Source organism: Aspergillus ochraceoroseus, assembly GCF_002846915.1.
Source record: "Aspergillus ochraceoroseus IBT 24754 chromosome Unknown P175scaffold_1, whole genome shotgun sequence".
Taxonomy (NCBI): domain Eukaryota; kingdom Fungi; phylum Ascomycota; class Eurotiomycetes; order Eurotiales; family Aspergillaceae; genus Aspergillus; species Aspergillus ochraceoroseus.
In genome coordinates this window covers 3,807,648-3,819,971 of record NW_024468476.1, presented here as the reverse complement: position 1 = coordinate 3,819,971, position 12,324 = coordinate 3,807,648, and the positions used below count along the sequence as shown (strand labels likewise).

The 12,324-nt window shown below is 49.3% G+C and overlaps 6 protein-coding genes and 1 non-coding gene across 7 annotated transcripts; 4 read left to right on the top strand and 3 right to left on the bottom strand.

Moving 5' to 3' along the window:
- Positions 1 to 49: 49 nt before the first annotated feature.
- On the top strand, positions 50 to 121 carry P175DRAFT_0t15. The gene has a single exon. It is a non-coding gene; the product is annotated as a tRNA-Gly (tRNA).
- Positions 122 to 180: 59 nt separating this feature from the next.
- Positions 181 to 2,405, top strand: spp2 (spliceosome ATPase-activating subunit SPP2). The gene has a single exon (XM_040894480.1). The coding sequence runs from the start codon at positions 467 to 469 to the stop codon at positions 2,108 to 2,110; it is 1,644 nt and encodes a 547-aa protein (XP_040756342.1). The 5' UTR covers positions 181 to 466; the 3' UTR covers positions 2,111 to 2,405.
- P175DRAFT_057004 (U3 snoRNA-associated protein UTP13) lies at positions 2,325 to 5,690 on the bottom strand. The gene is made up of 2 exons (XM_040901045.1): positions 5,420 to 5,690; positions 2,325 to 5,360 (listed from the first exon to the last, which is right to left on the bottom strand). Exon 2 carries the CDS (start codon positions 5,317 to 5,319, stop codon positions 2,539 to 2,541), a length of 2,781 nt encoding a protein of 926 aa, XP_040756341.1. The 5' UTR covers positions 5,320 to 5,360; positions 5,420 to 5,690; the 3' UTR covers positions 2,325 to 2,538.
- A 202-nt stretch (positions 5,691 to 5,892) lies between these two features.
- On the top strand, positions 5,893 to 6,285 carry P175DRAFT_0498052 (uncharacterized protein). Its single transcript, XM_040896422.1, has one exon. The coding sequence runs from the start codon at positions 5,951 to 5,953 to the stop codon at positions 6,161 to 6,163; it is 213 nt and encodes a 70-aa protein (XP_040756340.1). The 5' UTR covers positions 5,893 to 5,950; the 3' UTR covers positions 6,164 to 6,285.
- Positions 6,286 to 6,493: 208 nt separating this feature from the next.
- Positions 6,494 to 8,852, top strand: P175DRAFT_0425922 (uncharacterized protein; the record flags this gene model as incomplete). Its single annotated transcript, XM_040893136.1, has 3 exons — positions 6,494 to 6,658; positions 6,722 to 6,957; positions 7,007 to 8,852. 3 exons carry the CDS (start codon positions 6,494 to 6,496, stop codon positions 8,850 to 8,852), a joined length of 2,247 nt encoding a protein of 748 aa, XP_040756339.1.
- P175DRAFT_0554204 (ubiquitin carboxyl-terminal hydrolase family protein) lies at positions 8,845 to 11,121 on the bottom strand. The gene is made up of 2 exons (XM_040900543.1): positions 10,429 to 11,121; positions 8,845 to 10,360 (listed from the first exon to the last, which is right to left on the bottom strand). The coding sequence occupies exons 1-2, from the start codon at positions 11,111 to 11,113 to the stop codon at positions 9,195 to 9,197; spliced, it is 1,851 nt and encodes a 616-aa protein (XP_040756338.1). The 5' UTR covers positions 11,114 to 11,121; the 3' UTR covers positions 8,845 to 9,194.
- Positions 11,122 to 11,293: 172 nt separating this feature from the next.
- Positions 11,294 to 12,189, bottom strand: pre1 (proteasome core particle subunit beta 4). The gene is made up of 4 exons (XM_040896421.1): positions 12,078 to 12,189; positions 11,758 to 12,007; positions 11,578 to 11,701; positions 11,294 to 11,519 (listed from the first exon to the last, which is right to left on the bottom strand). Exons 1-4 carry the CDS (start codon positions 12,172 to 12,174, stop codon positions 11,442 to 11,444), a joined length of 549 nt encoding a protein of 182 aa, XP_040756337.1. The 5' UTR covers positions 12,175 to 12,189; the 3' UTR covers positions 11,294 to 11,441.
- Positions 12,190 to 12,324: the final 135 nt, after the last annotated feature.

Sequence of the window (12,324 nt, the reverse complement as noted above, 5' to 3'; positions counted from 1 at the left end):
CCCGTTTTTCTTACAATGCATTCTGATTGTTCTCCTACCATGTCTTCAGGCGTTGTTAGTGTAACGGTTATCATCCTACCCTTCCAAGGTAGGGACCGGGGTTCGACTCCCCGACAACGCAATATCGGATCTTCTTTTTTCTTTCCTTTTTTTCCTCTTATTCCCCCTCTATACCACCATAACAGCATTATTTTAGTTCTAAGGCCAAGTACTCCATACGACGCACCGGAGTTGAGAAGACGATGATTTCTTTGGTATAAGCGCGCGCCTAATTTTCGCCACTCTCATTGCACCGGCTGAAAGCTATCGTCGTGCTCACGAAAGCAGCAAGCTACCATACCCACGCTATGCTAACTTTCCCCAAACTACTCTCGTTTCTGGGGCTCGTTTCTCCTCCCGTCTAGTTTTTCTTTTTCTCTATCGGCAGAACAACCTGGCAAAACAAGGGCCTTGTGGGAAAATCACCATGTCCTCTTCCACACCATCGCGAGACAGCAACAAAACTGCGGCAGGACTCTCCATGAAACCTGTTACATTATCGCGCGGAGGATCCTCAACACCAAACGGTCAAGCAAAGAAACCAACCTCTTTCAATTTTCAAAGCTCAGCTCGAGCAACTGAGGGCGTAAGCCAAACGCTCGCGCAACGACCTCACCGTCTTCACCACGACTCCGACGATGACGACGCCGACCAAGGTGGCGAGCCCGCGTTCGAATCCGTGACTGGATTCGACACACTCACGGGCAAAACGATCTCCGCTGATGGCACCTCCTCCGAGAAGAAACCATTGACGATTCCCGTGGCGAGCAATAATAACTGGAGGGATCGACCTGGTGTTAGGAAACCCAAGGGGAAGAACTTATTACCGCAGGAAGTGCAGGCGCTCCAGGAAGCGCAGAGGAAGGGCCAAGTACCCGGGAATGATAATGTCGAAACTACGGGTGCTAGTATGTCCTATGGACTGAGCTTTGCGCGGGAGTCGCAAGGTCCCGCAGCGCAAACGGGTCGAACGGATGAAGACGAACGGATGGAAGATGTCGTCGTGGCTACACCGCTTGAGGAACGAAAACCGCTTACGGAAGATGAGATTGCATTGCGGGCGCTCGTACGAGAGAGTCAGGGGGAAGTGGAAGCCAGGTCTGACCTTGTGATTGAGTCTAGGCAGGCTGGTAACGAGGACGGGCCTTTCGAGACATACGGCAACGAGACAAGGTCCTTTAGGGCAGATATTGCTGCGCGACCGGAACCCGCGACGCTGGACCAGTATAATGCGATCCCTGTGGAGGAGTTTGGTGCTGCGCTGCTTCGCGGGATGGGATGGAAGGAAGGTGAAGCTGTTGGCAAAGGGAGCTATGGCAGTTCGGATTCAAGTCGCGCAACTACACCGCGCATTCCCGCTCGTCGCCCGGGATTCCTGGGAATCGGGGCTAAAGATTCCAGTGGTAAGGGTGCCGAGGCGGAACTAGGAGCATGGGGTAAATCTGCCATGCGCAAAGGAGCCAGGAAAGCCGGGGAAGGAAAGGAAGGAAACACAGATGGAGTTTATATGCCGGTGTTGATGCGAAATACCAAGACAGGCGAGATGATCACGGAGGAGGAGCTCGCAACGCTAAAGAAGGATTCTAAACAACAACACGACGATGACGACTGGAAGGAACGACGGGATCGCAATCTTGAAAGGAATGGCCGTGATAGAGATCGTGACCGAGATCGCAATTATCGACGTCTCGAGAACGAAAAAGGTCGAGATGATGCCCGCAGCGAGAGTCGTAGGGTTCGCTCCTCCAGAAGGGATCGAAGTCGGTCGTCTGGTGATCGAGATTCCAGACAACGAAGATACAAAGATGAAGATGGTGACGGACGAGATGATCGGTACTATCGTGATAGAGACAGGGATCAAGACCGTGACCGTGACCGTCGCAGTGACCGCGATAGAGAAAGAGAAAGAGAGCGGGATCGCGATCGTGACCCTAAAAGGCATAAATACTACGACGATGACCGTTACAGCTCACGACATTCTTCATCCAATGGCTCTAGCAGACATCGGGATCGGGATAGAGACCATGACGGTGACCGGGACTCTCATCGACGGCGCAAATATGATGATTGACGAATATCGGGAGGTTGGCTTTGAATCCCAATATACCTAACTTACATTACGTGGGTAATTCACAACTTAGGTATACTAGCTCAAGATATCCTGTTTCACGTCATGGCCGTTAGATGATCTACTTGTGGTTGAGAACTCGACGCATATCATTCCATCTTAATGTACTCCGTACTGTACAAGCAACTTTGGCGTTCTTCGCTAGGAAAAGCGGAAATCGATGTTAAATAGCCTTTACCTGCCAAGATGGGTGATATGATTTAATAAGCTAGAGAAACAAAACTTTTTTTTACACCCTAATGTAAATGCAATAATATGTACTCCTCCAGACAAAACCAAAGGTATATATCATGTCACTCCGGAAAAACGTAAATGGTGTCTAGTCGTACATGTCCCCGTCTCCGCGCTGAGGCAGTTTAATCGAAACGGCTTCATGCTTCCAGCATGAGTACATCCTTTTCATGATCGGGCAATTCGTTAGAAAAGCTGTCAAGCGACTTTTGTGTGCCGGGTGCAGCCAGTCCACTGATACCAACACCACCGTCCATCTCTCCTAAAACCCATTCGACCAGATAACTCTCGTCTTCGAGCTCTTCAATACGGCGATAATGCCGCTCAGTATATGCAGATAGAGCTTGCAGGATGTCCTTCATGGCTGCTGCTGTGCGTCCATCACCGTTACGTTTGGCCATGCTTGCGGACGCGAGCTCGACGAATGTCGAGGCCGGATATGAACGGAACAAGGCAAACAAGATCCGCTGCGCAACTTTGGAGTTGCGTGCGTTTGTGTTCCAGTCTCGTAGTCGGAGGAGAAGAGTGCACAAGTTCTCAGGGTCGAGAGTTTGGAGGACCTTATCGATTGACGGATTTCCGGTCAGGCAGTTTGCGTGGTCTTCCTTATTGGAACTATCCGAGTTCGGGTCATCTGCGGCATCAATTGCAGCATTGAAGAGCGAAAGAAGTCGACCTGGGTGATTGAGCTGCAGTGCAAGTGTGATGGCTTCACGATAGGCTCCCGCTACAATGTAGTTCTGCAACTGCTGATCTTGTTCAATACGAACTGAGTTGGCGTTGACTGCTGCAGTGTAGGTTGCAGAAGTGGTGTCCGTCCAGAATGTAACCGTTGAGTCAGCAGATCCAGAGGCCAGCGCATATGGGGAGGAGGACGCGAGGGATGAGCCCTTGATGTCATCACGCGAGCCCGATGGTGTAGGGCTAGCTAATGCCCAAACTCGATCGGTGTGGTTATCGAGAGTAGTTTCTAGTTCTCCTGTATAGGGTGACCAAATTTTCACCAGTCCATCAGCAGCCGCAGAAGCCACAAGGGGTCGCAGCTGTACAAAGGGCTTGTCTACCGCCATCTCGTCCTCGTCCTCCTCGCCTGATTTATTCGACATATCTGGAGGAGGAAGCCAAAGCACTTTCAGCACGCTGTTAGTGTGTCCCTCGAAAGTCAGGAGACAGCTGTAATCGGATAAGCTCCAAAGCTTGACGGTCTTGTCTCCTGAACCTGTTACAATCATGCCCCTGTTGGTGCTGCTTTTAGCATCGGCGCTGAGGATGGGCGTGCCTTGAGGGGAAAAGCGAGCCGACCAAATGCCTCTCTTGTGCCCTCGCAGGACACCAACAACTGACCCGTCCTCAGTAGACCAGATCTTCACGGTTCGATCCTGCGAAGCAGATGCAAATAATGCAGATGATGGGCTAACATCCAGAGCGTTAATGTCCTTGTCATGAGCTTTGCGAGTGAAAATTGCCTTCGGGGTATGTGGGGTTTCTGCGTTCGTTGGCCCAAGCTTGCCTATGTTCCACCGTTTGACGGTACGGTCCTGGGAGCCAGTGATTATGAATTGTGGAGGGTGGCTCAACGGATCATTATACGCAGGGGTGTTTTGAGGAGGTGAATCCCTTGGGAAGCTGATGGCCCCCAGAGACTCTGCGTGACCCGTCAAGATTGCGAAGCATGTGTACGACGATGTTTTCGGGTCAAGACGCCAGAGGCGCGCCGTGTTATCTTTTGCACCTGTAGCCAGCCAATGACCAGACCAATCGACGTCAATGCAGATGATAATATCGTCATGACCATCAAGATGAGCAATATCCGCACCAAAATACTCCTGTTTCTGAGCCTCTGATGCTCCCACAGAAACCACCCGGATACTTTCGGTATTGGTAGCAAGAGCAAGCATAGATCGGTCAGGGCCGACATACGCAAGATCAATAATATCATCGTCGTTCCCCGATATGCGCCTCACAACGGGCAATGGATCAAGTGTGGACCCAGGTTGGAAATCGCATAGAGGCTCAAGTGAATGGAGCCTGAGAGTTTGGTCGGCATGCACTGTCATTGCAAAGGACATGCCCGCAAAATAGTGGATCGCAACCACCGCCTCAAATTCGGGGGCAGGCTCCTGCTCTGCTGTGACCTCCCCGCCTCTATTACAATCCCATACGCGCAACTTTCCATTTTCTCCTCCAACCAAACATAACCCACTATCAGCAACAAATGTAGCCGCCTCAGCACTCTCAAGAACAGGGATAACTCTTCGAGTCTTAAATGTTCGCATATCCCAAACGATAACAGTTTTGTCCCGGCCAGCGGAAATGAGTGCGTTTTCTTTTGGTGAGTATGACAGGTCGCGCACAACTGAAACATGCGAATCAAGGGACGCTATCGACTTTCTCTTGTTCAAATCCCACACTCTCACTTTGCCCTCTTCGCTGCCAGAGGCTAGTCGGAAAGAGCCGATAGAGTTGACTACGTCTAGATCTGCATCTGGCATATTCTCGTCATCAAACCCATCAGCATCTCCTGACTTTCCCTTGGACTTCTTCTTTTTTGAAGATGATTTGCTGTCACTCTCCTGCACTGGTGCTTGGAAGAAGCAGAGAGCTGAGATAACGCCTCCATGTCCATGGAAGCTATGTGTAATATAACCGCCCCGGATATCCCAGACCTTGATGGAGCCGTCCGCAGCACCGGTAGCTAAGAGAGTACTCGTTGGATCGGTTGTAGTTGTTACAACGGGTGCTGTGTGCGGTTTCAAGCTCCTGACCAGCTTCGTCTCAAGGGTGCGTGAAGTTTCATCATAGGGCGTCAAGGAGTATATCCGCATCGACATTGATCGCGAGCAAAGAATAACGTGCGTCGCTAATGGGGTGACTAGTAGTAAGTTAGTACATGGTTCAAAAAAGGTAAATACAAACAGCATGGGTGCAACAGACTGGCTAAGCTCGTAATGATTTCGCCATCCTACAGGCCTGGGGTTAGCATTGTGCGACAGATAAGAATGCGACGGAACCTCTACTCACTCCTTCAAGACTCGCAAGCTGATCGCCGGTTTCGAGGTCGACGATGAGGGCATCTTCGCCCACACAGGTCACCAGCAAACGGCCACTGGCATCTAATGCGGTACTTCCTCCGGTGTAAATGGGACGAAGCGTTCGAGACGCCTCAAAGGTCGTTTTGACAACCGCTTTGGACATGGCTGGTGGGAGTCTGGATAATGAGATGTACTGAAATTCAGCGCCCCATTATCTGTTCCCAGATATCTAGGCCTTAAAAACAATAATTGTAGTTGTCCGATCTCGTTCAGACCATAGTCCCTGCGAAACTTTTCGATCTTTTTTTGAGCGGAGTTTGTCCTGTTTGCTCTGTTTGCTAATGCGCCAAACATCGGATACAGAATTGTGGCACGTGCATTAGACGCCACAAACGCAGCACACGCCCCACGTGAAATGACGCTGAAGCAACTCGAAGCTTCATCCAGCAGCATCCCTTTTGGTCTCATATCGAAATTCTGGTCCTTTCCACAAGATGGGCCTGGGATTATACCCTGAATAATGGGGCGACGTGCGTATCTCAACCGGCTAGCTTTGGTAGGCTCTCTGATCTTTTTTCTTCCCCTTTGGATACGTTCAGCTGGTGTTCGCAGACCGTATATCGGTGGAGTTTTGGGTTATTTTCCGCTTGTTTTGTTCCAGAACATCTCTTTTTCAGTTCCTTTTGATAGCTCTGAGTTGAATATCCCGGAATTTATCCCCCAATTTTCCTGAGTTGCGTGGGATCAGTCCTACCCGCAACATAGTTCTATCTGTCTCTGGTACCCATAGATTACACGATGATCCTCTCGATTTATATACCGTCCACAATTCTATGACAGGGATTATATATTGACAATTTTGAAGGGCCGGTCGCCGTACGAGGCCCCGGAGCACACTTCTAGCTCCCTGGCTGATGCAACACCTCCAACAGTACGGAGGACGTCGGCTCTCCATGCCGATGGGTATGTCCAACACTATGATGAAAGGGGGCACCCGGTCAATACGGAATCAAAGAATTTCGGAAGGGAACTCAGAAGAGCGAAGAATGATATTCTCTCTACGATGGGAATTGTCGTTAGTGAAGATGGAAATCGCGGCCGTTCCGAACAAGAGAAGATCGATATGATAGTCGCCGAAAATGACTACGGGTTAGTTATGGTAACTCTCGATCAAATATCTGTTTTCCTAGGCTCGTGGTGGACTTCATCTCTTACAGGTCGTATACAGGTAAGCTATGTCAACTTAATCTTTGAAGAGATTGTTGGTGCTGAATGTGCTGGTGACTTCTAGACCTTCAAAAGTTATACACATATCCCTTTAATGAGTATAATAAACCAGGAATGTGCTTCCCTTGGAAGTCTAGGTTTTTATTTCGCTGGGGTTCCGGCATGGGCGGTGTCAATATGTCTCTTTATCTGTCGATATCATCCTCTAGAGCGCTTAATCGCCACTATACAGAACCACTTTCCAAACAACGACACCGGATCGAAGCTCGTGAGAGCATCATTCACCATCTTACACTCTGCGTAAGTAGTTTGAACTCCGGATGCGGTTTAATCCTGACGATTCTTTTAGTACTAGAGGCGTTCTGTTAGTCCTCGCTATGCAGACTTATATATACTCCCTACTCCAATCCCTCCATTTAATCCATCATACCTCCTTTCCAGGCATTGGGTTCCTCGTGCCATTTGGCGAGTTTGCTGCGATGCAGCTCCCACATTTTCCAGCGGATCTCTCGGTTCACTCTCTGAGCGCGTTTGTGCTGAATTTATTTAAAGCCCCCTCCCTTTTCTATATATATGTCTACCTACGGCCTCTCATCGAAATCCGCCTATATCGATTTATTCGCAGACGACTGCCGAAGCCCAGCCTTTCGGATGATCTTTCCATCAAGGTGGCTTTCGACAATGACCTCATTGACTGGATGGTTCCTACTTTGGGGCGCCGATCGGAGGAGGAGATGCGACGCAGCAACTTGTCTTTTATGGATGACTTGCTATATGAGTTGAGCACTTTTCAACAGTGGATGTCGTCTAAACTTAGCTTCAGACGCAAAAGGGCTACGCACGTCCCAAGACAGGCACCAGATATTTCTCGGGGACAAGAATGCCCGGAATCTTTGCCCGGGAATACTGAGCACATACACACTACACAATCATCTCAGCCGCCAATCAGATCCGCTACAGATTCGCATTTGCCGTTGCAAGAACAGCCTCACGATCGAGATATTATTGCGTCTAATTCAATGTCAAGTTCAGATGTCGATCCTGACGGGAGAAGGGCTATATCGGATGAAGAGAACCAAATTCCCTCACCCCCGGCCGAAACTGGGAATGGGGATATCGTGGACCTAACTCCATTAAGACGCGCCAGACACAACACTCCCACTGAGGACATATCTCCTCCACGGGAGCAAGAGGGTCGCCATGACGATGCTGGAATTGATGAAAGCACACGAGACTCACGCTCAGATACACTACTCTCCCAGTCGTCTTCCACATCTTCATCTCAATCATCACCTCAAGTTCGAGCCCAAGTTATTCAAAATTCAGATGTCATTGCCATGGAATTACAGTTAGAGAGCCACCATACCCAGGGCCAAGCGCAAGGAAATCATAGGCCTGGAAATGACTCCAATCGACCAGCCTTGAATGGAGAGCCAGCTGACCGTCGATCTATATCTGACTTTATTGACTCTTTGTTATCTAATCAGGGTCAAAATCTCGCTACTATACTAAACTCCGAAACTATGGATAGCGACGCTCTTTCCAACCTGACCACTGGTGCCTCTCCCGAGGTTGGAGATAACGCAACTCCGCTTGTACCTTTTGGTCGGCCAGATGACACAACGGGAGAGCAACTAGCTCTTGAATCCACAGTGGAGCCCCCTGTGTCAAGTTCAGTGAATATCTTGCCCGATGTAGTGGAAGAGCCATCTCATGATGATACAAATCTCCAGATATCTGACGTGCAGCCCAATATGGACAATGATCTTGAGTCGGATATTTTCCCACATATATCAGACCCCAGTGTTCGTCCCAGTACAGCGACAGGTGCTCCCGCTGCTTCTTCTCCAGCTCACCGAGTTACAATCCTCTCTGCCCTCCCAGTTGACTCTCTTGCGTCGCATCTCGCATCAATGATCACAACTGCTCTCTTTGTGCCTCTTGAATCCTTCTACCTGAGATCTCTTGCAGCATCCTATCTCTCATCCACTGGAGCATCCCCCGCCCTCAGATCTGATGTTTATGGCCTTGGAGTCTGGTGCGGTGCCGGCTCGCGGTCAGATGCCCTAGCCTACATGGGGAAAATGACCCTCATGATGGGAATGCAAGCCGCCATGAATGTTAGTGTTTGGGGAATCATATCGGGCACCGCCATCAGAATTGGAAGGAGATGGTGTGGCTGGGGATCACTGTAAAGTCTGAACAGAAAAGGACAGTATATTTTTCCTCCTTGGTGATCCAATTTGCAAAACAAGAAAGTCGAATGCTTCGTGAACTTGGTATTAACCAGTCAAGTTGGCAACGGACCAAAATCATCTTTTGTACATTAGTTTATAAATACCCTATCCTCATCTGATACTTTATGGAATTGCGTTTGCGGGCTAGAAATGAACCTTGTTGTTTAATGATATCATCATCGTGATCTTTAATTATACATATAGTGCTTCCACACATCTAGGTTTGGATGGCTCCGGTGGCTAAAGAAATATCCAACTTTAAGAACCCAGTGACATATCAGCAAGGACAAGTGCCTCACTTCACTTGGAAGCAGCCTTCCCCTTCCGGCTCGTCGTACCGGGAGTCCTTCGACGCTCCCATACCATTAGATACCCCTCTCGTGTGAACAAAGTTTCACTCTCTGCGCGTTTGACAAACAAATCCTGAATCTCCAACCACTCGGGACCTCGCTGTTCCCCAGCGTGCTCGTTTTGAAGACGATTGTTCTCAACCACCATAGCCTTGTCGTGAAGCTGAACGAGCCACGAGACCTTTTCGCTACCGGCTCCGGCGCCGCTGGAAGATGCTCCTGAAGCTGCGTTGACTCCTTTATCAGCGGCATCCTCATTTCCGCCGGGGACCGTGATGGCAGGGTCGAGGATGATATTTGCCACGAGATCATAAAGGATTGGTTCCCCAGGAGCCCAAATACCAGGGTTGGGCTCTACATAGGGCGACATATCCAGTGATCGGGGCGAGGGGAAGGTTACAATTGTCGGATTGCGCTCGGAGACAAAGCGGTTTTTGCTGAATCGTTTAATATGAAACATAAGGTAAGGAGGAAGAGGATGGAGAAGACGATGGCGGACTCGATGAGCGAGTTTTTCGGAGGCAGTAATTCCGTTGTACTTGTTGAGGAGGGTGGTTAGAGGAACCTGGGGGATAATCGATTCTCTGTTGGCAGACTGGAAGAGAGGGGTTGGTGGCAGGTCCAGTGTGAGAATAAGGAATGGGCTGGTTTGACTGTTTATGGTGCCTGATTCCGTAAAGACCAAACGGGCATTTTGGGTGTCTGAATGGGCAGTGATTGCCTGGCTTTCAATTCGCAAGTGTCCTTGAAAAGCGGCATGCACCACACTTGTTGGAGACTTGGATGGTTTTCGAGAGCCTCCAAGTGCAAGATGAAGGTTGTTTAGGAACCAGGATAAGAGCTCGACTGGGTCTGACTGCTGGGTAAGGGTGAAGCGCTTCGATGATCGAAGAGCGATTTCTTGGAGGAGTTCGTGTGGTGAGACGTGTGACCGGAAGGCTTTGGGATTCCAAAGCTTGCGAACGAGAGTTCCAAACCGGAGAACCAGCTGGGGTGTACCAGGCTGTGGAAACTCGTGGAGAAGGAAGTAGTTGCGAATAGGAAGGACATGGGCTAGGGACTGGACCACCACATTTAAATAGTCGTTGGCCTTGATGTTGTTCATTCCCACAAATCCTGCGGAAATATATGAGTTAGTATATGTCCTTTCAAAGTGATAGAGATTCAGGTGAGTAGGTCTTTACCTGGTCTGTAGCGGCTGCCTGAGAGATCGAAGGCGTCACCAACCTCTTTATCCAGCTTGGACACTTCATCCTTGGTATAGTATGGATCCACCACATATTTAATATCATCCAAGCTTTTATTCTTCACCTCATATCCTTCAGGAAGGACATATACCTTCTTGGTTCCCATATTGATGAAGACATGATGTCCTATCTCTAGAGCATGAAAGTAGGCATGCGATTTGGGGCCTCTACCCTGGAAGTACTTGCCACACACCAGACAAGCATAGACGTTGATGTTTGACAAGCTGATGGAACAGAGTTTTTCAAAGTCAAAGTCGAGAATTTTTCGATTGATAGTATCGAGGTAAAGGTCGCCGTATCCTTCCATTGGCGCACTTTGGCGTTTCGGGGCCACGATTGCAGGCTGGTCGTCGTCCAAATCGTCCACTTCATTCACATTATTGACCACTTCTGCCGCTTCCTCCAACTCTTCTTCCTCTTGGTCTGCAGCTGCCAGAATATCCTGTCCTTTGCGCTCATGTACTTCTCTCTCTTGTCCACTGGCTCGGCGCAAAGGTAAAGCTCCATGGCGTGGGTCATCTTCCGGCAGGCCGTCATCCTCGACACGGGCCTTTTTAGAGGCAGGCGACCCGATGGTGGCGTCCTCCGCTAGCGAAAATTCTGCTTGTCTTTTCGACATCATGGTTTATGAGGTGGATGAGAAGCTCGAAACGGGAAGAACTGGGGGCTCTTCGAAATCATTTCACGCGACGGAAGAGGAACATATGCAAACAAGGCAAACATACAGCTCCGACATCATCAAGCCACCCGCACTCGGGGATGAGAATTATCACTAGAATTACTACGATAAATGCTAGTAAGGGTCATTGATAAAGTCATCTCGTTTTAATGTCTACCTAGCAGCCATCCTAGCTGAGACTAAACCGGGATCAAATGCAACCAAATCCCAGGGCCCATAAAATCCGAAACGAACACGCATAAACATCAAAGCTTGGTATGATACAGCAACATTAGGCACTCTTGACGATTTTGTCATTATCGAATTCTACTTCGCTCACACCGTCTTTGGTCACTATCTTCACGAGCACCTGTAAATCGTCAGTCTTTCTGTAGTATCCAAGCGGTGAGAGCAGATCTGCAACATACCCCCTTATAGTCGATGGGTAGTCGACGCTTCAACTCGTCTGTACACATTTCTAGCAGCTTCATGCCTTGTTCGAGGGTAATATCAGGATGATGGTGCTTATCAAGCGTTGACAAGCAGTAGTATCTGTTTTCTCTTAGGCCAGGTTCCCGATACGGATCCGCAAATTCCAATGCACTTACTGGGCATAGCCATGGGCGGCATAGGGGACAGGGGCCAAAGAGGCAAGGTAGTCGATCCAAAAGAGGTGAGGCTTTTGAGTGATAGGATCCACTCCACCCAACAGCAGATTGACTGTATAGGGATTCCGGGAACGTAAGCTGCGTGCTAGCTCTCCTCGAACAAAGTTGGCCACGGCATTCGGTGCAAGCTCTGTATCATTTCGCATTGTGTATAGCTGGATATTTGCTTGGATATATTCGGCGAATTGAACTATTCACGAAAGAGAGATGTAAGCCATGCTGCACTAACACTCAGCCCATCCATAGCAACGGGGTTGTACCAGTGTCGCCCGCCTCTCCCGAGAAAGCCATGAGTGTGTGCTTGTTCAACTGTCGTGTCTTGTCATCTTCAGCTTTGAGAATAGTTGGACCCCTCATAGCAGCCTTCGAGGCAGCAAGAATGACAAAGTCCTTGCCCGTGATACCAAGTAGAACCTCCCTAGGAACGTGTCGGTCAGCGAACGGTAGTTACAAGTATTTGAGGGGGCGGGAACATACATGTTTAAGGATTAATATCAGAATTTCAGG